This window comes from Cornus florida, unplaced genomic scaffold, assembly GCF_030987335.1.
Source record: "Cornus florida cultivar Cherokee Brave unplaced genomic scaffold, ASM3098733v1 CherokeeBrave_3.0.0_Hap2_Chr10, whole genome shotgun sequence".
Lineage (NCBI taxonomy): Eukaryota > Viridiplantae > Streptophyta > Magnoliopsida > Cornales > Cornaceae > Cornus > Cornus florida.
The window spans coordinates 102,771,895-102,799,577 of record NW_026775580.1 but is presented as its reverse complement, the minus strand read 5'-3'; the positions used below and the strand labels follow the sequence as shown (position 1 = coordinate 102,799,577).

Genomic DNA, 27,683 nt, shown 5'->3' with positions numbered 1-27,683 from the left:
AGCTTGGCATAGCGGGCTGGACCGACAGCCCCAAACCCAGGCCTTAGCTCGCCCATCTAGCTAGCCGCCTAACAAACTCCGCATCATCATGGTCTGATGGACCGGGCCATCATGGTCGTTTGTTGACCCGAGGTAATGTGCGTACACTTTTATCCTTTTATAGAGAGACATATATTTATATCTATTTACACCCATACAGCTTTTGTATATAAAAGTTGTAAACAGTCACCTACTAGATTTTTAACATAGCATTTTCATATATGGGACCCTAGGAATTCGAAACTTGCGTTGCATGACAATGGATTTTAATTAGAACTTTACCGTCTCAATCATCTAACCCACTTCATCTCTCTCTGTCTTCATATATATATATATATATATATATATATTCTCTCTCTACAGCATCTGGTCTTCCTTTTATTCTCCCTCCAAACAGTTTCCACACTCGTATCTGGAATCCATGAATTCCATAAACCCTATAAAATGAAACAAATTCTTAGATTTGTAGACTCAAAAATTTGAATAAAAAAAAAACACCGCTTTCTATATTTGCTTTGAATATGTACAGATCTGGAGCTACAATGGCGTGGAATGTGTTCAGATTTTGTACGGCCCTGCGAGGGCTGGGCTCGATCATGATCGTATTGGTCCTCGGTATCGTCGGAGTCACCTATTACGCCTTCGTTATCACCAATTACGCTCCGGCTTTGTACCTTGGTGGTCTCGATTCCCTCATTGCACTCGTTCTTTTGATCTTGTTTCATTTCCTGGTTAGTTTATTCAATTTTCGAATAGTTTTAGGGTTTTTTTGGTTTTGATCGGTTTTGGGATTGTTATAGCTTTCTATTTTTTGCAAATTTTGACGTACAATTGTATTTATTTGTTTGAGATTGTTTTAAGGGTATGGTTGACAATTTGGAAGCTTGCTTATTAAAAGTCATGAAAATTGAAAATTTCCTGTCTTTTTCCTTAAACTCCGAAGGCGCAATTACGATTCCATTTCAGTCTTTAGCTGAAAAGAGTTAAAATGGAAAATAAGGATGTTTTGGGTTTTTCTTGTTTCTGGCAGGATTTTTTTTTTTCTTCCTAGTTTTAGTTGTTGAGTCTAGTTTCAATATTTATAGACAATTTATTAGTTACAATCAACATTCAGGGCTAATTGAAATCCATATAAATATTACTTTTTTATATTACTTGCATTCTTTTTTCAATTAATTGATATTCAGACTACTAAAAAAAAGTTATGGAATGGTGAATTTTAGTTAAAAATATCATAGAAGTGTCAGTTGATACATTATACAAAAACTGAAACTATAAGGTGAGTAACTGAATGTTTATGCAGTTGGTGATGTTACTATGGAGTTATTTTTCTGTTGTTTTTACGGATCCGGGTAGTGTACCACCAAATTGGAGGCCTGTTTTGGATGAGGAGAGAGGGGACACCGATCCATTGAATGCGTCACAATTTGATGATATGCCAGCCAACCCAGCTAACCCAAGGGTACGGTATTGTCGGAAGTGCAACCAGCTGAAACCACATCGGTGTCATCATTGTTCTGTTTGTGAGTTCATACACATTCTTTTCAAGATCTTTTTTTCCTTTCCCTTTTTTTTTTTCAGGGGAAATAAATTGCATTTATTTATCTGTTTCAGGTGGGAGGTGTGTGCTGAAAATGGACCATCATTGTGTGTGGGTTGTCAATTGTGTCGGGGCATTGAACTACAAATATTTCCTTCTTTTCCTGGTATGCTTTCCTCATTACCTAATCATGAACACTCTTAATCAGTTGAATTCGTGCCTTTGAGCATTGAATTGCTTTTCATGCATGTGAACTTTTCTTTTCATATAGATATATGAATTAATTTTTGTAAATTTGGTTACTTTCTGCTTCCTGAATATCTTATACTCAGATTCTTGGTATCTGTCATTGAGCAGTCTGTTTTGTCGACTGACGTTTCATCCATTACCAAGAGTCACTATTGTGTGGTGTTATCCTACATGAAAGTCTGTCTCACTTTCTACTTTAAGTTCTATAATTCCCTGGCTTCTATACACAAGCAAGCACAGGTGGATGTTGATTTCATTTTTGTGTATTCAGTTTATTTGTTTCTGGTGGTTGCTAGACTATGGTTGCATAATATATGATTATGTTTGCAGCGGGTCCAATTCTGTTGGTAGGACTACTGGTCATGTTTTGTCCAATTCTGTTGGTAGGACAACTGGTCATGTTTTGTGGATATCCTACTGACATATCAACTTGCATAGCTGATCACATTCTTTTGTTGATGCAGTTCTACACATTTCTAGAGACAAGTCTTGTGGCTTTATCATTATTGCCACATTTTATAACATTCTTTACTGATGGAGAGATACCTGACACACCAGGATTTCTTGCAACCACTTTTATTGCATTTGGTAAATTCTAATGACCTTATTTGTTTGACTTTGGCCCCCTTCTTGTTTGTCTCTATATCTTTATATAATTATTGTTGTTGTATCTGCAGTCTTGAATCTAGCATTTGCTTTAAGCGTTTTGGGATTTCTGATTATGCACATATCATTGGTGTGTGGCAATACCACTACCATTGAGGTAATGTCTGCTTCTTCTGTCTACATGCTAATTTGAATATAAGTTTAATGCATATTAAAAAAAAAAATGGGTTAATATTATTTTTAAGTAGTTAATAGGTGTAAGTATGGGAAATACATATTTTTGAAAATAAGTATGGGAATATATGTGTACATATATTGTTAGTTTTGGCTACGTGATATCAATAATATATAGCTTTTCCTAACATGAGGGCATGTCCTATTCCCGCACCCTATAATCTATGCATGAGTGTCTCTATGCATTTGTCCAGTATGTGCGGGTATACATTTCCGCATTAATACCAATGAGTACTTGTTCTAACTATCATCAATAATGATTAAATAAGGTCATTGGTACCCAAGACAATATAATAGCATGTGGTTGCCCACAGCGCTTATATATGCATAAGCTTGGTTCATACTTCATATGCATGCATCATTAGCACACGGACATGACCATTTGCAAAGCATGAGGGCATGGGCACATGAGAGTATTTGGCCATCTCTTGTGGGACTTGTCCGCAGCTATGTCTAAATATATTATCCTAAATTATTGAATAGCTAAGTACTTCCGCGGAGGAATGGAAAGGTGTCAGTAATGTAGGGTAATATATTTCCGGTATAGTTCGGGTTGTGAAAAGCCAAGAAATGTAAATGAAAGGTCTTTTGCGGTATCGTGGCGTGGAAAACACTTGTATTTAACTTTGCCAAAACAAATATGTAATTCGTTTTGACAATGTTATCACAAGGAGTAAACTAACATTATGGTCTCACCCGAGCAATCGGCAATCGCAACAAAACCCGCGTGCAAAGACTAAGAATAGTTCTCAATGATGATATTCAAGGATGTGAACCGCAGCACATTCTGAATAAATATCATAAGGGACTATTTTAAGGTTCAAGCGTAGTGTGGGAGGGGTGGTGTCATTGTCGCGCAATGATGGCATTCCAAGTGATTGTGGTAAGTGTCATGAGTACACTTTGTCATAGCCTGGCAAGGAAAAAGGGGTAAAATGTGGCATGGAAAGATTGAATGAGAGGCTCATCGGAGTGGGATGGAGGTGGAAACGGGTAATTCCCGTAACACAATACCCATGGGATTGGGACATCTGCGCTCTGACACAGAAAATGATATTGGTATGATACGCGAACCTCTCTCGTGACTAGCACGTGCCCCACCTCTATAAATAGAGCTGCCCTGACGCGAGTGATCATCGAGGCCCAGTCAAATCTCTTATCTTTTGGCTCTCATTCTCTTATCTGTCTCTTTTCTCTCTGTTTTTTTTTTTTTCCTGATCAGCTGTGAGAGTAAATCAATCTTTTGGCTTCGAACCAAGTCATTTTCCATTGAAATCCCTTACAATAAGCATTGATGATATTTGATTTGCTTCTGTTGTTGCTATATACGGAGACTGTTTGTGTTGCTTCTGGGATGAGCCAAGAGTTCATTTTTCCCTTTGAACCTTTTTGATGCAAGAACTCATTTTTTCTCTAGTCAAATGGGCTTTCGGTTTTGTTTTCTATTGGAAAATGCCTGGACTGCTTTTTTGATACTTTTATAGTTGCATTCCATTAAAGTAGCAGCCTCCTGATTTACCCACCCGAGAAGTACGAAAAAAAGAAGAAGATGATTGTGTATGGTACTTTCTTAAAAAATGTTTACCATTTTCCTACTTCTAATTTTATAATTCCACAAAGCTTTTCATTTCAAAATGTAAAAAATAATATTCGTACAGAGTATTTAATTTTGGAGGAATGTGTAGCATTTGTGGACTGAATTGTTAATTTATTTCTTCTTGGGTTTAGGCATATGAGAAGAAGACGTCTCCAAAATGGCGCTACGACCTTGGTCGAAAGAGGAACTTTGAACAGGTTTGGTCATTTCTATTGCCATTCCTTCTTGTGATGAATTTTGTTAAAAGAAAAAATAGAAAAATTAGTCACACGCACTATTTCAGCAATCAATAGTTACAAAGGATCTGAAGAACAGATATATTTTATGTTAATATATCCTAAGAAGCATGGACATGAATTTTGGATATGGACACAACACGACAAATCTTAGCAATGAGGACACAATGGGAGACAACAATGAAATATGTATTCTTATATACATAAAATTATATTATATAACTCCATGACTAGTAATTCTAATATTGTTTGACTAGCTAAAATTTATAAGTCATAAATTATATGATCATAATTACCTTATCATATAGATCTAGTCAAAATAAGGACATGACACACACATATGATCATAATTACTCTTACCACGTGTGTGTGTGTGTGATCTATGTATGTGTATGGATCTAGAAATGTATACAACAACAACAACAACAAACCTTTTCCCAATTACTTGGGTCAGCTACGTGAATCCCATGTTTCAATTCCGCTGGATCTAGAAGTGCATGTACACACACAAATTACACAATTTGATGTCCTTTGGAACCTCCTTGCTCGTGCCTACTTCTCTAGTAAAAGCTTCTTATATATATAGTTTTCTTATGTGATCAAACTTCTTATGTATTTCATATAAACTCTTTTTAGAACTATTAATCCTTTTCTTCCATGCTAAGAGAAATTTGGTCTTAAAATTGGTCCAATGTTGAAGAGTGTCTAAGAAGTGTTGCTCCATGTGTCTGCAATTAAGAAATTTATCTTTAAATTATAGATACATCCATATTGTGTGGACATGTGTTTAGAAGCATCCATGAAGTATCCATGTCACTCTTTTTAAAAAGGATATATGCTTCTTAATACATATCTCTTCGATTTGTATCAGAGACATCCTGAGGGGATGAGGTTTCAGACAATATTGTGACCTGATAAAAGACTCTTTGCTTTCGTGATTATAAAATTTACCCATTCAATGTGTATATTACCTAGTAGCAAAAGACTATTAAATTCCAAAAACATGTAAACAGATCGGATTCGGACCATACCAGGCTTGATCCAAATCCGATAAGGTCATATTATGGTCTGATCCGATAACCCGACCAGTTATTTAAGAATGAATCCATGTATGATTTGTGACTAATCGGATAACTATTCCGATAACCTAATTTGTTTATGGTGCAATTTCTTTGTTAAAAAATTTAAATTTGAAAAAAGATCGCCAAACAATGATTAAAAAAAGAGAGAATGATTGGAGAACATAAATAAAAAATGAAAGAAAGGAGAAGAAAATTTGGTATTTTGCACTTTGTTAAAGGAAAAAATAGAGTAAGAAAGAATAGAGACGGTAGGAGAAGAAAAAAAAATGCTAATAACATTTTCATAATATGTAAATTGTATATATTATAGTATTAGATAATATATTACATTATTGGATTGGATTATTATCGGATCCAATAAATTATAATCCTTATCCAGTTTGTTTAGCTAACAGATTATCGGATTCGGATCGTTAACAAAATGTTCAATCTATATCCAAGTTATCGAATAGGATTCGGATTAAAATATGATCCATTGACAGGTCTACTAAGTTCTCCTTGGACTATTGATGTATCTGCAATTTTTCATATGAATGTTTATATTCTATGATTTGGTTTTGTTAAAAAAAAAAAATTATTTTGTTTGTTGGGGGTGGGGTGTTGGTTTTGTAAGTTCAGAAGTTAGTTATTGGTTGATGCTTGTAAACTCTGAACCTCCCTAAAAAATTAAAAAGAAAAAATCTGATATTTTGAATAACGAAGATTATATATTGAAGAAGGGCATAAATATTATGTCTAAAATTTCAATCATGTCGAATTTCTGATATTTTCTTGATACTCCTAACATCTGATTTTGAAGGTCCATTTTAGAAATATCCAACTTTTCTGTAAGAGTATGTGATGTATTTGCAATCAACTGTAGATTGTCAATATCTAGAGCTACTACTGATTTCAAATAATTTATGCATTCACATTCAATTAGGAAAAAGTTAATATAGGAAAATCGTAAAATTCTTTGTTTTGACTTTCAATGTGGACAACTGTCACGGACATCCGTAAAGGGAAAAGTAGAGCAACAAATTTGAAGGGAGGAATAATCATAGGAGATTACTTGTGCTATCTTGGATTAATTATTCATAAGGCAAGACGGAGGAGGATGCTAATTATAGAATTATAGCAAAATTAATAAATTGGAGAAGTGCTTTTAGAATATTGTGTGATTGTAACAGATGAGTATAATAGGAGAAAATAGAGAATTCTTAACAAGTTAGAGATTGCACTGATTGAGATAAGATGATGGGTAATGGTCTTCTGAAATGTAGATAAACTGGAAATAAATATGGAGGTGCAGTTTATTTCAAGGTCCCAAAAGGATTAAAAGGAGATTAAACTAATATGGGTTGAGGCTATACTAAAGGACATAGATGCCTTGGATTCAAAAGGATAAAATTTTACTTGTAGACTGAAGAACAAAGATTTATGTATCTGGGAATGGGATTGGAATGGGGCTACCTTGGTTGGTCAAGAGTAGATTTCCCCACAATGAGTCCCAGTCTTGAATTAGGGCACGTTGGGAGATGATGAAATTTTACTCATGGTGGGACCAGATAGCATTGGGTATAACTAAGTATATTAGTTTCAAATATTGTCATGGTGTGGCACTTTTCTGTGGTGAATGCGTGCTTACCAGAAATCTTTGCACCTTTCCAAGAGCCACTCGGCATTTTGAATGGGGGGAATGTGGATAACGTTGTCAGCAATGTGGCGTAATGTGATGGTGGGGTGGCTTTGTACATTTTCCTTAGAGAGCTCCCCTTTACTCACAGCCAATGTGGGAATTGGTTATATTTTCATTTTTAAATTTAAAAACTTATGACTAATTTGGATTAGACAAGAATGATCAATATGTCCCACATTATGATTTCATAGAAAGTTAACTCAGAAATGTTGGTGCCACAACTTGAATGAACTGCTTGATTATGACGTTGCAGGGTAGGTTCATACTATCATTCCATCCTGCTTAGAACTTATGTGCGGATTTGCACTTCGTTCCCATCAGCCCCGATCCTGACACAGAAATTTCCATATCCATCACTACACAGGCTAGATTACTTGTGTCGGGCCTTATTGTCATCCCTAGATTTGCGCACATTCAGTAGCTAATATTGATGCTTTTATGTGGAGGTGGGTTGAGAATCATGCAAACTTTGTGTTAATTGTGTGGCTCTTTGACATGGGCAGCTGTGCGTTAAATGCTATATTATGAGCTGTACATGCCATGTGGTTAACTATCAACTGTCACTTGTCTTAAAGCTGTGCTATAGTAGCTATCAAATTTAAATCAGCATTGAGTTTTTGAACAATGCTCAAAATTTTCTGAAATGATTATGTATGGCAGATCCATTACCACTGTCTATGGCAGTTTTGGCAGATAGTTGTTACTCGTCAGTATCGTGTCAGTTATGCCAAAGCAGTTTAGAAATGACCAGTCTCATCTAATCTTGTTAGTTGATATTTGAGGAAAGAATCATAGTGGTAATTATGTTATCGGGTAAAGTACAAAAAAAAATCCCTGCTATATACAAAATGTGCAAGAAACATCCTATTTTGAAAATTTATAGCAAATTGACCCCCGGTCAACTAGTTTGACCAAAAAAATTTATAAAAATCTCAAAATACCCTTAAGGGCATTTTAGGTATTTCAATCTTCAAATTTTTTTTATAAAAAATCCAAGAATTCCAAAATACCCTAATACCCCCATTTTTTTAAATAAAAATTCCAAAAATTTGAAATTAAGTTTTTTTTTTTTTTTTTTTTTTGCATTTTACCCTATGTTATTCGAGTTCAATCAAAATGCAAAAAATTCAGCCTTTTGAAGTTTTGAATCGATCCATTTATTGCATTCTTATGGTGTGTGAGTAATTCATAATTATGCTTGTTCTTGTATATGTGGAATCTCATTACTCTTAACCAAGGTTTTGGTGCATCATGTGGGATCAGGTATTTGGGATGGACAAGGGACACTGGTTTATCCCTGCCTACACGGAAGAAGATTTACGACGGATGCCAGCCCTTCAAGGTCTTGAATATCCATCAAAACCTGACTTGGATGCCCAAGAGTTTTAAGGATCATTTATCTCACATCAAAGAACTTGGGTCACTTCTAACAGCAGCTGTAGAGCCCCCTCGGCGAAAATGTTTATTTACCCTTTTAATTTATGTACAGGTTGTGATTTATCTGGGGTCGGATCCAACAATTCCCGGCAGCATATTGCAGAATAACATTGTGGAGGATAGAAAGATCAATGTATGTATAAAAAGAGCTATGAGCCCCAGAAAGATGAGGATGGCTTGAGGGGCTGATGTGTATTTCCTGTTTAAATTATGTACCTTGGAAAGTCTGAGAAATGTAAGATGAGGATTCACATACGTTTGATGCCGTAGCATGCTGATGTTTTCTCAAGTTTTATGTACTTTTTGGTAGGAATGTATAACTAATGTTGGCTCGATAACACGTCGAAATGGTAAATGTTTGTTGAAAATCAATTGTCAAATTTTTTAAAGTCACTCTTTGTCAAAATGATATTTAGTGTTACGTTTTTTTATTTTCCTTCTTTAGCGATCTAACAAAAACACAAATCAGTTAATATTATTATCCTTTGCGATTATTATTTTCTTATTTTGGTTAAGAGGAACATTCTTTGGATTATAAAACTAGAATTTGATCTACAACGGAAACTTGTAAAACTAAAAATGATCACTTCTACGTAGTCGTGAGACCCTTTTATCTCTTCTACTCAGATTCAACCTCACGTGTAATTTTAACAAAAAAAAAAAAAAAAAAATAGAAAAAAAAGAAAAAGAAAAAGAAACAAACCTCACTTTGTAATTGAATAATAAATACAGTAATTGGTAGCCATTTACCATAATCTTATTTTATCAGAAGAGGAGCATTAACTTTTTTTTTTTCTTTTTTTTCCTGACAAATTAGTGGAGGGGCAATCGAACTAGTTGTAACAGGTCATATTCTTCGTAATCCGACCAAAAAACTTAAGGTATTAAGTGAGACTAAAACCCAACTCATATATACCCATTTAATTCCTTATCCGAATTCGATATGGGACAATTATCCCATGTCACACTAATAGTAACAGGTGGAACACTTGTCCATTTACTCAAAGTTTAAACTATTTTGTAGTGCTGTATACCCATCCATTTATATTCATTCATTTTCTCATCCAGATCCAATGTACCTGAACTCGCGACACCCTTGTTACGGCTCACTTGGCGTGACACCGGATTAAGGATTGCGTCTGGCTTTGATACTAATTGTAACAGGTGGGCGTTTACCCATTTACCTAAAAACTTAAACTATTGTATAGTATTGCACACCCACCTATTTATACCCATACATTTTCCTATACGGATCTGAAGTGAGACAAACTCTCCCATGTAACACTAGTACTTGTCCTACATCAAATCCGGAAAGTGAAAGGAGTATAAATATGTAGGTGTGTAGCATCACCCAACATTTTAAGTTTTTGAATAAACGGGCAAACATTCATCCCTTACGGTTGATATTAGAGTCAGATTCAATTGTTGATCCAATGCCACGTCAAGCGTCTGACCCAGAAGGTGTCCGAGTAAGCCGCTCGAGTAGACAAGGTGGCCCTTCCACAATGAGGGTATTGCAAATTCGAATGGAAAAAAATATTACTGTAGTTGTTTTATATCAAATTCGGATATATATATATATATATATATATATATATATATTATGCAATACTACCGTACAGCTGTTTCAAAAGTCCACCAAATAATGCCCAAGAGAACAACGTAAACCCCTTGCACAATTTCCGGGTTTTTTCTAATCAATTTCTGATCTTGTTTTGTACCGTATGTTTGAGGGAAAAAAAAGTAAAATAAACGTATTGAAAGAAGTCCCAAGATGGGCCTAGAACCATCAAAGTATTTCTTTACATTTTATATATATAAATAAATAAATAAATTTATAAAAGGAACATTCTAGCAAAAAGTGACAGTAATGTCTCATTTTATACATTCCATCTCTCTCCGTATACATATATATATATATATATATATATATATATATATATATATATATAATTCACTAATTGTAAGGTACCGCTCAGTTCCGATTCTGGCACCTTCTCTGTTTTTCTCTCGCTTCTCAACCTCTATCCTCTCAGAATCGTAATCGATTTGTTCTAAGAAAGGTAAACCCTTTCTCTCTCTTCCATGAATTTTGGGTTCAAAATACTAAGTTTGTCGCCTATTTGTGTTATCCTCTACTATTATATTTGGTTCCGGTCGTATAGTTACCTTAGATCCTCTTATCCAATTATACATTTTTTACTTGCTTGCTTGGATAATTGCATTTCTTCAAAGGATTGTAATCTTCAACACTTAGATATCTCAACCTGATGATTGTTTGATTGCTATAGAATCTCTCTTATGCTTAATGGAGTATTTAGTATTTGCTAAGAGAATGTCTGAAAAGGAAAGAAAATTTAATATATATCTATATTTATATTAGATTGTTTTGATTTTTTTTTTTACGAAGGAAAAATCTTCACCAAAGTAATTGTTTTTTTAGCTGTGCAATACCAGAATAATATAGAACAGATGATCTTTTTTTTTTTTTTTTTTCTCTCTCTCTCTCTCTCTCTCTCTCTCATTTCTTTCAACTCATGTTCCTTTGTAACCAAATGGTTAGTTTAATATTTATTAAGGTTTTCATATGATGTCGGTTGATTAAGGTGATTAGGTAGGCTTGCTTCTTTCTGATTCTCTTTGTTCATCATTTTCTTTTTCTTAGCCGCGGATCTTATACAAATTAAACAGAAGATCAAATGCTATTTTTTGTCTTTTTCCTTGAATATTCATTTTTCTTGGTAACCAAATGAATGAGTGAATGGTTTAATTTTCATTAAGATTGTCATATTTTGTTGGGTTTTTAGGCTGATTTTGGCAGCTTTGCTTTTGTTTGTTGTGGCAAGTCTTATTTATTCTTTTGTTTTGTTCAGTTTACCTTTCCTAATCCATATATGTATAAACTTGAACATATGCAGACACGAATGCATTCATATTATTTAACTGTTGTTTTCAGAGGCATCCATCTCTACTCATTGCTTTCTGCACATTAGGGTTCTTACAAACTTACACATTTCTTCATACGTTTTCTTATGTTGGCTCTTTAATGTTCGAATGATTAGGTATCATGCAGAGGGATAGAGAAGGGAGTTTTGGATCCCATGGGAGCATGATGTCTAGCATTTTTGGAGGAAGAGATCCATTTGATGACCCATTCTTTGCTCGCCCATTTGGTAGCTTGTTTGATTCAAGTGGTCCATTTGGTGCCAACCCACAGATTAGTAGATCAAATGGCCCACTTATTGAGGAATTAGATGCTGATGATGATAATAAAGGAGGAGAGGAAGAAGGTGATGATATAGGGGTTGGGGATAAGAAAGATAAAGCTCGACAGAATACCAGGTCAAACAAAGATCCACTTGTTGAGCACCCGGATGACCAAGTTGATGGTAAGATGTGCTTTTTTGTAGTATGTTATATACATGAGGAGTTTCATGTAAACTTCATATGTGTACTTGCTTATAAGTCAAAAAAAATTGTTGTGGTTTTCCTGGCAGAGAGGAAGAGCGAGATTATTTCTTCTAGGTCTGGCTATAACAAGGTGGAAGGGACGCAGTCGCAGACTAGGAGTGTCAGCTTCCGGAGAGTCACATATGGTGGTATAAATGGGACTTATTACACTGCTACAAACACCAGGAGGACAGGCAGTGATGGGGTAAATAACCTTTTTTTTATATAGTTTCTTGTTCTTTGGTGTAGTGGATTTCTTGCTGGCTTCTTTTAATTTTAGCCTTGAGTTTGTTTTAAAATCAGGTGGTGTTGGAAGAGAACAAACAAGCGGATAGAACAACTGGTCAAGCAACACATAGGATCTCTAGAGGAATACACGACAAGGTAATTTGTTCAGTTTGTGTCCTTTTGCTGTACACCAGGAAAATCAAACAAATACTTGTTACTTTAAGTAATGTATTGAGTCCGAGTCCAAGCTCATGAAATTGGCTTCTATTACGAAGATCTCTTAGTAATGAATTGAAGGTAAGAGAAAGGAAGAATTAGAAAATCATAACCAAGACACTATTGTACACGTTTAAATGGAAAATGATGTGGTCTTTGAGGAATATTGGGTTACAAAATAACATAATAAAGCAACTTACGTGTAGTCCCCCCTCCCCCTCCCCCTCCCCGCCCTGGCCCCGGCCCGGGGGTTCTTTTCTATTTTCACACTGTGGTGTACTCGGGAATCTATTTGGTCACCAATTGAATGGTGGTCCTTTACGGTAAATGATGCCGCCTTTGTGTTAGATCTTTCCATGGGTTTGTAGACCAAGTCCTCTCTGTTTCTCTAGGTAAATGGTGGGCCCTTAACTAAAGCACACTAGAGCCAAATACTTATTTAGGATTGCATTAGTTATAACCTGTTTAGAGAAATTTGAGAACAATACTTAACAACTATTAAATTTTCTTCTGAAACTAACAACTATAGACACAGTTTGTACTAAATCTATGTACTAAGCAAATATGATGCCATTTGGCATCTTTGTAGAGTACAGCTTTATAGTGTATATAAGCAAATATAAGTATTAGAGAGAGGAACCGTACAAGATGTGCAATGGGACAGCTAGGTGGAACTTGAATAGCAACAAAGTTTGTTGCACTAGTTATAACCCGTTTAGAGAAATTTCAGAGCAATACTTAACAACTATTAAATTTTCTTCTGAACCTAACAACTATAGACACAGTTTGTACTAAAAGCTATGTACTAAATAAATATGGTGCCATTTGGCATCTTTATAGAGTACAGCTTTATAGTGTATATAAGCAAATATAAGTATTAGAGAGAAAGGAACTGTGCAAGATGTACAATGGGACTGCAGGTGGAACTTGAATAGCACCAAGGTTTGTCCCAAATCTAATTCTCCTCTCCCTGAGGGCCCAGGTGATTGCAACTTGCAAGGGAACTTCCAACTAGGATGGCACTTGTATCCCAATCCTTTCAAGCCAGGAACTCAGGGTTGTTGAAGCCCTTGAGGGGAAGGTGGAATTCTCTAGGAACCTTGCTGAGTAGCAGTGGATCCATAAAGGCTTACATGTTTATTATCAACCTTGCTTGCCAGGCACAGTTTTTGAGTCCAGGAATTTTTTTTTTTTCCCCAATGAATGACGATAAAATTGCGTCATGATGTCCTCTATTGCATTCCATACCCCTTAGAATGGATGGGTTATCCAATGCTTGATAGTATGTTTAACCTTTCTTCTTAGGCATTTCTTGGGTTTACCTTAGGTTTACCCATTTTATGGAGTCTTTTATAATATACATTATATACTTTAGGAGTGAAGTAGCTCTGATATATTATGATCTGCATCAGTTGGTGTTTCTAATTTTTTTGGTGAAAGAACTGTGAAAGCAGCATGAAAATTTCCAATGACATGATAAGCTTGTGGCTGTAGTTGATGGTTTGTTTTTAGTCCTTCATTCCTATTTATGATTCTTTTGGGCCTTTCGTAATGTAAGTTGTTGAATAGTCCATCAAATGTTTTTGTCATAAAAAAGGTGGCCAATATACCATTTCAATAGCAATGAAACAACTACCCAAATAAATCAGGATCCAGATTCTGTCCTTATTTAACTGTGGCTATTTGTTCTCATTGTTAAATATTGGAGTGTCACAGTAGTAATTTTTGTCAACAAAATTTCTCTTCAGAGCAGTGTTCTAGTATGAGTCTTCAGATAATTGTGTCACCGTACGAGTCAAGTCTCACTTGCATCTGCAGTACTTCCGTCGTACCTTAAACATTCTCCAGAATAAAATTATTTTTGTATTTTCTTTTAGTACAGTTGCCATATAATACTATATTGATCAAAAGTAAACTATATTTCACAGTTCCTGAAATTGATGTGATCTTAACTATCAGTACCATGTTATGTCATTCAATGGTCTTGTGTTTAGTTATATTTTTGCTAATTCATCTGCAAGATGATTAAATTTTATATTGTCATATGTTGGATGCCTTTCCCCTCACTGGCTTAGAACATGAAAAGTATGGAAAAAGCTAAAAGTGAAGATAAAGTATATCTGCATTTGTAGAATGATAGGGGCATAGTCTGTGTGAAAACTGAGATAGATTTGTTTTTATATAGGGCCATTCAGTTACAAGGAAGCTTAACTCAGATGGTAAGGTGGACACAACTCAGACTTTGCACAACTTGAATGAAGGTTTGTTCCTGTTGTCAGTGGTGACAATTTAGATGAAGTATATTTTAATTAGGTGTCACTGATGTTGTACCATTTTCTCAGGTGATCTTGATGGATTTGAACAAGCTTGGAAAGTTAATGCTGAAAAGCATTTGCCTGGAAGGAATGATGGGTTCAATGTCCGTGAAAGTGGAGGTAAGCATGGGTTGGTGTGTTTCCCCCTCCTTCACTCTAATTTTTTTATTGTAATCTAGGCAGGATTATCTGAATGTCTATATTCTTTGTGAATCCAATAGTTATTGTGCTGTATATTTGAGTTTCTTTTATTCTACTAATTGATACAGTATCTCCCTATCTCAGTTTCTGAATCCAATAATTATCGTCTTTGTAGGCCATTACCAGCTTTATCTACGATAATAGAATATTATATGTGTTTATCCGTGATAAGTACGGAGTATCATGGACAACTATAGTTGCCTTTTTCCTTCCACTTACATGGCATCCCCAAACAAGATTATTTTTTGTCCCCTTAATTCTTTTTGGCTGTTGGAAGGAAAACCCGACAATCCAAATGTGGCTAGCAAGCCAAAGCTGCCTATCCACCCACTTCCTTAGACATGCAATACTGGTCATTTTTGAGTAATTGATTTAAGTTAGATTAACCTCCACTTGTGTCTGAGCAATTCAATTTATGATAACTAAGGGAAATTTTGACGCATCCTGATCCTTTAACCATTAGATAAGCACTCTGATTGCTGTGTATCATTTGTACTCGTTACAAAAATTTTCTTACTGGGAGAATGTTTCATATTAGACGTGTTCTTCTCCCTCTCCTTTGTTATGTGCCATGTTTCTTAAGTGTTGGTTTTCAATAGTGCTAGCTGGGATTCTACTTACCATATTTTTAGTTGGTTTTACATTCTGCATGCAATGTTTATGCAGGGGCTAGCAGCAGCGGACAAGCAGCTCGAGGTGGTTGGGCTCTGCCATTCACAGAGTTCTCCGAAAGATCCGGACGAGTGAGACCTGGTAATTCTTCTGGGGTGAGGTCCAAAAAAGTCGTCACAATTAATATAGAATAAATTAGCATAAAATTCAAGGATTGGAGTACACAGCATAGTTCCAGAAGTAGCAGTTGTTATAGCTATACTAATAGGGTTGAATCTTGTGTACGTATCCTATTTCCCGGAGGATATCTCCCGAATAGCTTGCTTAACATTGTCATCCTATGTGTTCTGTAATTTCGTAATCGGATTATCAGAATACAGAAACATGATAGTGTCTGTAGCCTTCGAAAATGAATAAAAACTCTTGCTTGTGGTTCAAGCAGATAATATATTACCTCAGTTTGGCTGTTGGAGAATTTTTCCACAACACAGTTAGTTAATAAAAAATGATTATTATGTTGAATATAACAATGTTATTGTTTAATCTTATAATTGTGAGTCAAATTAATATAGCCCCACGAAACAGAAAATTAATGTTGGGGCGGTTACCATTGTCAATGCATCATATAATAATCATTATATATGCACACCAGATAACGTGATCGGACTTAGATCTCTGTGTTGGCTGTTGAGCAAATAATTAAGTATTCATGTACCTAATCTCAAGTATTTTCTAGTGACTACAAGGTGTTTGTCAAACGCAGATTCTCAAGTGTCAAATTATGACAGCTTATATAAACGATGTTATACAGTAATTCTTTGACCGGTTAGCCAAGAGTTATATATACAACCTTGATTTTTTCCTGGGGGATCGAACACTCAACCTCCTTTTTTGAAAAGGGAAAAGAGCTTATACTACTAAATATTTTGTGTATGTGAACATTGCAATAAAGGTTTTTCTTTTAACATAATATTTTTAAAGTTAATTTGAGGTTCTTAGGTTTAATTAATAACCACCAATAAAGGGTTTTAAATTTTTTTTTTTTTAAACCCCATGATGCAAATTTCAATATATTGACTCGTCTTTATGTATCACCAAAGAAATTATGTGACATCCACTGCAGGCCACCACCATGTCCTTCATCTACAGTAAAAACTGTGGATTTAGTTGAGAGTAATAATATTTATGCTTACTTGTTTGGTCGAAGAAGTAACTGAGATTCTTATGTAGTATTGTCAGCTATACAAATAAGTCAAGGAAATAGACTAAAGAATCATTTTCTTTTGGATGGTAGAGTGCGGTCAATTTATTGTAGGATCCAAACCTGTTGGCTTCTGCCCGTATGAACACAGACATCGCGTTGCTTGTCACCCAAAAAATGCTGCAAAAGCTTCAGCTTAATAATATATATTATTAAGGTATGCTTAATAATATATCACAGCTAATAAAGTATAATTATTTTGGGAATGGTGATATATTTGTGCCATATTAAAATTTAAGCATAGTATTTGCTCAAGTCTTAGCTAGCATAACTTCAGCTTTTACCTTTTTTTAGTACCAAGTGAGTACACTATATTGTACTGTTGCCCACCTAATTATTTTAAAAGTATATTGTTATAATACGATTCTTGTGAATATATATTTGAACCCTTGTTCCACGTTTGCCAATTGCCATGCAAGAATCTTTTTCAATAACAACCTTCCTCAGTACCTTGCATCTACTGAATGGTAAGAGATCGATGCTTCTATATGTATACCACTAATTAGTAGATGCAAGGTACTGAGGAAGGTAGGTACATATATACCTTCCTCAGTTCTCTACAACTAATAATTATAGGTATGAGCCCCATGCTTTCATATATGTATATATATATATATATATACACACACACGCGCATATATGTGTACATACATATATGTGTGTGTGTATATATATAAGGGGGCTAATTTTGAACAAAAAAAAAGCCTCCCTCATGACCAACACAGAAGAACAGGAGAAAAATGGCTTCTTGGTCTGCTGAGAATGCTACCAAAGCTTACCTCCAAACCCTTAAAATGGTATGAAAAATCCATCAATTTTGTTTTTACAAAACCTTCTAGGACTCACAACTAAAAAATAAGGTGTTCTTGTCTTTTGGCGTAAAAACAAGAGCTTCAGCAACTGTTTACTTGTTTCATACTATAGAGTTTAACCGACATCTTATGGCATGGTGTGATTGCATTTTCAAAAGCATAATTGTTTTTTTTTTTTTTTTTTTTTAAACTATCATTATATTTCACTCTCGTATGATCTCTGTTTGATAATTGATGTTAATAGGGAAAGGGAGAAAACGAGCCTGATGCAGCAGAGTTCATTTCCGCGCTCGCTGCAGGCAACAATAAGAAACTCATGGTCACGGCATGTGCAGGAACTGCTGGTTCCATCATACTAGCTTTAGTTGCCGCGGCACATCAAACTGGTGGCCGTGTAGTGTGCATCTTACCGGGGCCTAATGAGCTGCAAGCATCACAAAGTGCCTTGGGACACCATGCACGTTGTATCGAGTTTGTTGTAGGGGATGCTGAGACACTACTGTCGAAGGACTACAAGAGTGGTGATTTCATACTCGTCGATTGCAATATCAACAATCTCAAAGGAGTTTTGGTGGTGGCGCAAAGGGCTGTAAGTCATGGCGGTGCCCTAGTTGTAGGGTACAATGCCCGTCACGAGGGGTCGTGGTTGAGTGAATTGAAGGCACAATTTTTACCCATTGGAGAGGGGCTAATGGTGGCTAAAACAGCTGCAGGGAGGAGAATTGGTGGTGGTGGTGAGAAGAAGAGCCATTGGGTAGTTGAAATAGATAAGCATACAGGTGAGGAGCATTTTTTTAGGATCACATCACCTTAGGGGAAAGAGACTGTTGAAGCTTAGCGCTATTTATTTGGTCAGATTGAGACGGACACTACAAAATTTAGTGGTACCAACTTCAAACAGTTATTGTACATAACAAACATGTAAAATACGAATGGCTCTTTAATTAATTATCTTGAGAGGTTAGATGATGAGTATATTTTATTTGAATTTGTTATGCTTCGACTTTAATTTCCATGAAAATTAATTTCAGTGATGGTAAGATGTCTATTTGGTGGTTAGTTATATAGAAAAATGAATAATTATAAAAATGAAAGCTTTCCGCCATGAACTCTGAGAACTCCCAAGTTAAAATACATGGATAAGGGGTAAGATGGTAATATCCACACAAAATCTAATTAAGTTGAACAATGTGACAAGAATCTTTAATACGCAATTAATTTAGAATTTGAAACGACAAAAAAAAAAAAAAAAAAAAAAAAAAAGAGTAAGTACAGCAATTAAGGTTTGTCAAAAAGACATAGAAATGAAACTTAACTGTTTTTTTTTTTTGGACAAAAACACTCTTGAAGGTTCAAAAGTGGATAAAGACACCCTTAACATGAAAAATTGACCAAATTACCCTTTAATCATTTAGTGACCTATTTAACTCTACAATATAAAAAATTGAACCAATCTGCCCTTATGAACAATTTATGCATAAAAAAAGATAAATAAATAAATAAATAAAATTGGCAGTCTCTCTCTCTCAATAGACCAGAAGGCTCTTCCGAGAACACTCAGACCTATACTCCGAACTGGGTTGCTCAAACTTAGGCCTTCGGCCATGCCTAGAACCATATCCTGGTCCCTCCGGTTCCGGCCTTCGGCCATACCCACCCCTAAATTCTGAATCTGTTCATGCCGCCGTTCAGATAGTAGACGCGATGGCATAACTCCGGCTCAGCTCCAGTTCTGCCTATATTGGACGCGATAGCTCCAGGACCATCCATAACTTCAGCGCCTGCCCTTGGACCGGGAGGACCTTACAACACTTCACCACCGATCTGCTTGTCTTCTTCATCGACGGCGTCTCCAATACACCACCGAGGCACCGATTTGCTTGTCTTCGATCCGCTGCAAAATCCACAGTCTAATTGTTTCGCATAATAGTTTCCAGCGGAGGATGAGATCTTCGTCTTTTTTGAGTTTCCGGCGGTGAAGAGAGAGTTGAGGAAACTAACTGTGGAGGGAAAAATCTCCCTCCAATAAGAGCAATCCACGCCATCATAAATATAACTTTATCTTCAATAAAGGTCAAAGCCCATTTCGTCAGAAGCCCAAGTTGAGTTGGTCATTAGCCCAAAACTACCGCTATCTAACTACGGGCTTTACTAAAGCTCGAATCAAGATGCCAGCAGTCATGTGTACCAAGTTAGATGCGGCCCAAATCCATTTAAAGAAGGAACCGGTCCTGCAAGGAAAAGGATTCATCAAAGGAAGTAAGTTCTGTGTAAGGAAAATCCGGAAAGGGAAGAATTATAAAGAGGAAAGAATTCTATTTGTAAAGAAATTGATATATGGAAAGAATTAGAGTACAAGTAACGCGAGTCCTACCATAATTCTTCTAACTTTTGTATATAAATAGAGGCTCAGACCTCCAATAAAGGGATTCAAGCAATTCTACGCTTCTCTAGATACTGTTCTTATTGATTCTTACTGTTCTTGAGTGTGTTGTATTATTTTTTTCAATTGTTGTTGGTTGAGTAGAATTTTACACTTACACTTTGGCGCCGTCTGTGGGAATCGTGTGCAAATATATTCCCATTCTTGTTTTTGTTTCATAAGTGAATCCTGCGGCTAACCGTCCAGAATGTCGAACGGAGGATCTTCAGCAGATCAATAGACGGAGTTGATGCAAAAGATGCGTGAAGAGTTTCTGCACCAATTTGACGTACTTCGTCAGGCAAACGAAGCAAGCGTGGCTTAGATCGTCTTGCTTCAACAGCAGAATAACGTTCTACAAACGACGCTGGCTCAATTAGCACCGCCGCCACCAGTGGGTGACACAGCAGCACCCCCTAGTCAAAATATTCCTCCGATTACTGGACTTCCGCCTGATGGGGTTCCACCTAATAGGGCACGACCCAATGAGGTTCAGCCGAATAAGGTTCAGTAGCAACAGAAGGCAAGATCCGAGGCTGTGGCTTCAGATAACGTCCCTTGTCACACGCAGGATGAGCAGGTCGAATCCAGCCATAAGCTTAAGGTGTGGTCCAATGGAATTCCAGATGGTGCAGGTGTTCAGGATGCCTTTGACGAGAAGAGACTCCTGAAGATTCAAACACCTACCGAGATGGCTAGAGAACACAAAAATTCTTTGATCAAAACTCCTTTCACTGACGATGTGTATCTGGTAGAGAGGCCCAAGAAATTCACCATGCCTTCTTTCACCCAGTTTGATGGAATAGGGGATCATTTTCGGCACCTAGATCATTATGCTAAAAAGATGGCTTTGGATGATCGTAATGACCCTTGGATGTGCAGAGTTTTTCCTACCAGTTTGACAGGAGTAGCACTAGAGTGGTTCAGGAATAGACCGCATAAATCCATCCCGGATTACGTAACTCTATGCACCATGTTCCTGGCACAGTATTGCGGAAATAAAAAGCAAAAGAAAAGCATTGCCAGCCTCTTCACCGTAAGGCAGAAAAGGGGGGAAACATTGCAGGATTTCTTATCAAGATTCAACATGGAGGCATCAGAAATAGCGGATTGTCATCCCGCAACTGCTATAGAGACATTTAAGCTAGCAATGATTCAGGGGACGAAGTTCCACACTTCCCTAGTCAAGTATTCTCCTCCTGACATGCAGACTCTAAATGCCAGAGCCCAGATCTACATTTGGCTTGAGGAAAATATAGCCCACCAAGCGCAGCACGCTACCCTCGTAACAGTGGAAAACAAGCCTCGAGAAAGAATCCCAACTCCAAAGATTCAAAAAAACCAACGTTCCTCAACGCCAGTCACCCAGGCACTTGAAAAAAGGCAAAGGGTAGAGGAAGGATTTATACCTTTCCGAACTATCTTGGCTCGGCTCTTCCAAGAAAATAAGACGAAGTTCACAACTCCACAGCCAATAAAGCAACCCCCTGAGCAAAGGGACAAAAGCAAGCATTGCGCTCATCATCGAGATTATGGGCATTCAACCAACGATTGCTGATCCCTCAGGCGACAGGTGGAGAATATGATCGCTAGAGGTGAGTTGACGGATTACCTCTTGACAAAGGAGCATGCAAAGCCCCGCGAGGTCTATCCCCGCAAGGTAGAAGGTACGCAAGTAAAAGTCATCCATGCAATACATGGCAGGTCTGAAGATGATCAAGAGTCCGAGGAGGTGTACAGGTCCAGATTGAGGGCGACCCACAAGCTCAGGAAGATATCCTCGGTCAATGCTATCAATTCTGGTAGCATTAGTATTGGATTCGGAGATGGCGACCTATCCAGAGTGCAACTCCCCCATGAAGATCCATTGGTCATCAGTCTTTTAGTGGCCAATTGTATGATCATGAGAGTTTTGGTAGATCCAGGAAGTAGCACTAACATAATCACAAAAACGGTCTTTGATCAGTTAGAGATCACGTCATCATCTATTCGACCTACCTCCAGCCCGTTGATAGGATTCGATGGCACAAGAGTAGATCCCCTTGGAGTAATAGACTTGTCCATAACCACGGCGAAGAGGACTCTGAAGGAGAACTTTGTTTTAACAGAGATCCATCCTTCTTACAATCTCATCATGGGAAGAGGTTGGATACATCGGATGAGAGAAGTTCCGTTCACCCTCCACCAGGTGATGCGGTGCTTATCTCTGGACTGGAAAGAAGTAATTAATCTGTGGGGCGATCAAGTCGCAGCGAAGGAATGCTGTATGCTGACACAGGTTGAGGCGAAGAGGATGTCGACTCAACAGCAACCAGGTGAGGCTTCCAAAACTGGACCCAAATAGCAATTATAGAGCCCACTGCCCAAGTATCTTAAGGGAAAGGAGGAAGAGGAAATTGCGAAGCCCACCGAGGAGACCCTCGAAGCCGTGGAAGTTATCTTCGGCGACCCTCAGAAGGTTACTTATCTAGGCTCTTCTTCCACGTCCGAAGAAAATGAGGCATTAATTGATGTTATCCGGAGCAATACAGATGCCTTTGCATAGGATCACTCGGACATGGTAGGGATCGATCCCACAGTTTCCTGCCATAGTCTGAAGGTGGATCCGGAGTTCAAACCGGTCAAGCGAAAACACCAAAGGTTTACCTCTGAACGCAATCGCATTATAGCTGAAGAAGTAAACAAATTATTGTAAGCAGGTTTCATTCGAGAAGTACAATATCCGTAGTGGTTGTCGAACGTGGTAGTCGTGCAAAAGAAGAATGGAAAGTGGAGGGTTTGTGTAGATTAAACCAACCTCAACAAAGCCTACCCTAAAGATAGCTACCCTCTGCCCAAGATAGACCAGATGGTTAATGCTACCACCGGCTACGAGAGGTTGACATTCCTAGATGCATACTTGGGATACAATCAGATTCCTATGGACCCCGAAGATGAAGCAAAAACGACTTTTATTACAGAAAATGGGACTTATTGTTACAGGGTCATGCCCTTCGGACTGAAGAATGCTGGAGCTACTTATCAACGTCTTGTCAATAAGATATTCAATAATCTGCTGGGAAAGACAGTTGAAGCATATACAGATGACATGGTGGTTAAAAGTGTGAAGAAAGAAGATCATCCGAAGCATCTACAGGAAGTTTTCAATACTTTGAAAAAGTACAACATGAAGTTGAATCCATCTAAGTGCTCCTTCGCGGTATCATCAGGTCAATTCCTCGGCCACATAGTGAATAAAAGAGGGATAGAGGTAAGTCCAGCTCAGGCTAAAGCCTTCATCCAAAATCAGGAACCAAAAAATCGCAAGGAGGTGCAGGTATTTACTGGTTTGATCGCAGCACTCAGCCGGTTTATATCCCGATTGTCAGATAAGTGCAAACCATTCTTCGATGCTATACGATCCAAGAATAAAGATATATGGGGACCTCAGCAGTAGGAGGCCCTCAGTCGGTTGAAAGGTTACATGGCTGAACCACCCATTCTATCCGCTCCAAAACCCGGGGAGAATCTTATTATGTACTTGGCGATTTCTAATACATCGACAAGTGCAGCATTGATTAGAAACGAAGGAAAAAGACAATATCCAATCTTCTAAACAAGTAAAACCATGACAGATGCAGAGACGTGATATAGTAAAGCAGAAAAAGTTATCTTAGCTTTGATTTACGCCAAGAGGAAGCTTCGACATTATTTTGAATCTCATAGCATTGTGGTACTCACCAACTATCCTATACGGGGTATACTCTCTAAGCCTGATTTATCTGGGAGAATTACCAAGTGGGCTATCGAGCTTAGTTCCTTTGACATAACCTATGAGCTAAAGGTGTCGCATAAAGGACAAGCCATAGCGGATTTCCTTCTCGAGTATGAAGATACTCTTGAAGAGCCGGCACACCCAGAACCACAGTGGGAACTTTGAGTCAATGGTTCCTCGAATCAAGCAAGTGCAGGAGTAGGCGTTGTAATGTCAACTCCTGAAGGCACCAAGCTGCAGCAATCTATCTATTTGAAGTTCCCAGCTACGAACAATGAGGCCGAGTACGAGGCATTACTTGCTGGTCTTCGGTTGGCAAGCAGTCTCCAGGTATGTTGCTTAAAGGTTTTTAGTGACTCACAGCTTGTTATAAATCAAGTGACAGGTCAGTACCATCCCAAAGAGGAAAGAATGAAAGCATATAAAGAAGCTGTAGAGAACGTTGCACGGGGATTCGATCAGATCGAATTCTATCAGGTACCTCGTGTTGAGAATGCCGAAGCAGATCAATTGGCCACATCAGCGTCATCTTCAAATAAGGATTTGATTCGGATTGTACCGATTGACGTTCTAGACGAGCCCAGCATTAATCTTCCTCAGGAAGTAATGGTAGTTCCAGTTATTCCTCGAGAACCATGCTGGATTGATCCATTGGAAGCTTACCTCAAGCATGGGGTTCTTCCAGGCCAGAAGTCCGAAGCACGGAAGCTCCGTATCACCGCAGCTAAATATGCCATCATTAACAATCAGTTATACCGAAAGTCATTTTCAGGTCCTTACCTGAAATGTTTAAACCCTACTAAGGCTCTTGTGGTGTTGAGACAAATCCATGACGGAGATTGTGGTAACCATTCTGGGGGCAGGTCCCTCGCGCATAAAGTCCTGACTCGAGGTTACTTCTGGCCGTACTTGTCCCGGAATGCAGAAGAGTATACACGAAGGTGTGACAAATGTCAATGTCACGGTCCTATAAAGCATCAGCCTGCCGAAGATTTGCACGCAATGGCAAGTCCATGGCCATTCGCACAATGGGGGATTGATATGGTGGGCCCGTTACCCAAGACTGTGGAACAAAAGAAGTACGTGATACTGGCTACAGATTATTTCACTAAATGGGTAGAAGCCGAGGCCTACTCAAGTATGACCCATGAGCAGGTAAAAAGTTTCCTTTGGAACAACATCATTTGCCGGTTTGGGGTCCCAAAAGTCATTATGATGGACAATGGTAAGAACCTCGATAATAGAAGTACAAGAAAATTCTTTGCTGAGCATGGAATTGTACAAAAGTTAGCTGCGGTTAGTCATCCACAAGGGAATGGACAGGCTGAAATAACTAATAGGACAATTTTCAGTTGTTTAAAGAAGAAATTGGAGAAACTCAAAACGAAATGGTACGAGAATCTCCGTCAGGTGCTTTGGGCGTACCGAACCACACCACGGCGGCCTACGGGAGAAAGTCCCTTTGCCATGGCTTATGGATCTGAAGCTGTGATCCCAACCGAAGCGGCAGTCCCGACCCTTCGGACATTCTTATTGCTTGAAGGAAACAATAGTCAGCAGCTCGAACATAGTCTCGATATCCTGGACGAAAAAAGGGATGCTGTAGCAATTAGGCTTGCTTCATATCAGCAACAGCTGCGTAACAGTTATAACAAACGCGTCAGATTCAGGAGCTTTGTGGTAGGCGATTGGGTTTTGAAGCAAGAAACAGCTCATGTAATGTGATACCCCTCGGATCCGAGACACGGGTTGATCAAGTCCGACCCGAGTCCGAGGGATATCAAACAATTAATATGTTAAAATGAACATGAAATACAAAGTGATTAAAGAAATAATATAATGAGCGGAAAGAAACTAAAATAAATCCTCAAATATAACTATTTAAATCTTGACAATCCAAACTCCATAAGTTTACAACTCGGGAATCCATCTCTAGTGAACCCCTAATAAAACCCCAAACTGCATGGAAGTAAAACTGAAGATAAAATCCAAATCTAATATCTGGAAAGAAGTCCTACGTTGTCGGTAGAATAGAAGTCTGTATCTGCTCTGCACGAACAAACTCTAACCCTGGAACTGACGAGTACCTGAAAAATATAAGGGTGGGTCAGGCCCACATGCAAGTCCTGATCTACTACAATCCAAACAGGAATCCGATACGCAGATACATACTAGAAAGACTCAACAATATCTAGAGTAGTCCATATATGTATAAGTACACACTATAGGACGCTCACTAGTCCAAAAAGGTTTGTCTCAGCCTGAATAGAGATACCATGCAAATCGCACATACTGTGGTCATGTGTATCTAAACCTACCAGGGAACAACACCTCTGTCCAGCTATCCATCCTAGGCAATATACGCACCCTAACCATGGTCCTGAGACTCAAGCTCATACCATGGCCCATATAATAAATATATAAAGTCCGTACTCCTAATACAAAATATCATCCATCTGTATAGTGGTCTGATATATGTATAACAAATCCATCCTGAAACCATGGTAGGTCATTCAATTTATTTGATTGACATGACATAAGTAGGTGATGGACTTAACCTTTATGATTAATCCATACCTTAATTCAATTTGGGTAGGACTTAGTGTTTTGAGCTAATCCATTCCCAATATGACACCGTCCCATACCGGTTCATATACATCTATTTAAGTAGGACTTAACCTTTGTATGGTTAATCCAACTCCTTCCAAATTAGGTAGGACTTAGTGTTTGTACTAATCCATATCTAGTATGCCATCGTCCCATACCGGTGCATACAATCCTCCAGTTCCATAGTTAATAACACAGCATAAACATGTATCAACTAATTTCCAAAAGAAACATAAATATAGTTTAACATATTTACAACCAATTTATGCATCCAATATGCTTTATATATATATGAAAAGACTGTACATGTAGTTCCTCCAGTTAATATAGTTGACGGAACAGTAATAAATACCAATCCACCATACTTCAAGATTTGCATATAAACAATTTAACATGTGTACAACACATTAATCATCTTACATAAGGTTTAGAAATCCCTTTCCAGTCCCATTTTATTAAGTAAGACTGAAACCTACCACTCCTCCTGCACAACCATACCTGATGCAATAGTTGATAAATTTAAAATATCCATTAATTCCATTTAAGCATACTTAATCTTCTAGATAGATAAACATATGCTTATAACATAGTTGAACATGCTTGACAAATTTAAACATGCAAAAGAACCCAAAACTTTGCTCAAAGCAGTAAACAGTTTACAAAGATTTCAAAGACAACTTCACATATGCAGTTTCTTCGTTTAACCTTAGGTTGCTTCAAGGTTCAACACAATACCATTAACAATACTTCCAACCATTTTTACATCTCTGGAACTATTATACAACCCAATTTTACCCACTGAAACAACCCAGTCATCTTCCCATAGGTCCAGAAACAACCCAAAATCACGCAGAAGCAAGAAAAGAAGCTGGAGCCGCCTCCAGAATATTGGAACCGCCTCCCTTCTTGGTGGAGCCGGCTCCTCCCTTATTGGAGCCGGCTCTACCCTTGTGGAGCCGGCTCCAATCCCTTGTGGAGCCGGCTCTCACCCCCTAGAGCCGGCTCCCTCCTTTGGTGAGCCGGCTCTCCTCCTTTGAGAGCCGTAATTCCTTCTCTGGTTGTCTTCCTCGCCTCCAGCTAAGTTCAAAACCTATTAAGTATTTTAAA

The 27,683-nt window shown here is 37.7% G+C and overlaps 5 protein-coding genes across 6 annotated transcripts; all 5 read left to right on the top strand.

Moving 5' to 3' along the window:
* Positions 1-271: 271 nt before the first annotated feature.
* On the top strand, positions 272-9,104 carry LOC132276537 (probable protein S-acyltransferase 14). Of its 2 annotated transcripts, XM_059777996.1 has the most exons (8): positions 272-770; positions 1,343-1,562; positions 1,654-1,745; positions 2,293-2,416; positions 2,506-2,591; positions 4,397-4,462; positions 8,525-8,603; positions 8,751-9,104. In XM_059777996.1, the coding sequence occupies exons 1-8, from the start codon at positions 561-563 to the stop codon at positions 8,804-8,806; spliced, it is 933 nt and encodes a 310-aa protein (XP_059633979.1). In that variant the 5' UTR covers positions 272-560; the 3' UTR covers positions 8,807-9,104. The 2 variants fall into 2 exon arrangements, with proteins under 2 accessions (XP_059633979.1, XP_059633980.1); XM_059777997.1 differs by having other exon boundaries at positions 275-770; positions 8,525-9,104.
* Positions 9,105-10,640: 1,536 nt separating this feature from the next.
* On the top strand, positions 10,641-16,178 carry LOC132276534 (uncharacterized). The gene is made up of 7 exons (XM_059777994.1): positions 10,641-10,761; positions 11,761-12,087; positions 12,196-12,353; positions 12,452-12,532; positions 14,778-14,853; positions 14,935-15,027; positions 15,775-16,178. Exons 2-7 carry the CDS (start codon positions 11,766-11,768, stop codon positions 15,912-15,914), a joined length of 870 nt encoding a protein of 289 aa, XP_059633977.1. The 5' UTR covers positions 10,641-10,761; positions 11,761-11,765; the 3' UTR covers positions 15,915-16,178.
* Positions 16,179-16,283: 105 nt separating this feature from the next.
* Positions 16,284-19,502, top strand: LOC132276535 (uncharacterized). The gene is made up of 2 exons (XM_059777995.1): positions 16,284-17,778; positions 18,038-19,502. Exons 1-2 carry the CDS (start codon positions 17,722-17,724, stop codon positions 18,605-18,607), a joined length of 627 nt encoding a protein of 208 aa, XP_059633978.1. The 5' UTR covers positions 16,284-17,721; the 3' UTR covers positions 18,608-19,502.
* Positions 19,503-20,474: 972 nt separating this feature from the next.
* Positions 20,475-21,773, top strand: LOC132278283 (uncharacterized). The gene is made up of 3 exons (XM_059780083.1): positions 20,475-20,516; positions 20,559-20,705; positions 20,787-21,773. Exons 1-3 carry the CDS (start codon positions 20,475-20,477, stop codon positions 21,771-21,773), a joined length of 1,176 nt encoding a protein of 391 aa, XP_059636066.1.
* Positions 21,774-21,797: 24 nt separating this feature from the next.
* LOC132278281 (uncharacterized) lies at positions 21,798-22,559 on the top strand. The gene is made up of 2 exons (XM_059780082.1): positions 21,798-22,313; positions 22,404-22,559. The coding sequence occupies exons 1-2, from the start codon at positions 21,798-21,800 to the stop codon at positions 22,557-22,559; spliced, it is 672 nt and encodes a 223-aa protein (XP_059636065.1).
* Positions 22,560-27,683: the final 5,124 nt, after the last annotated feature.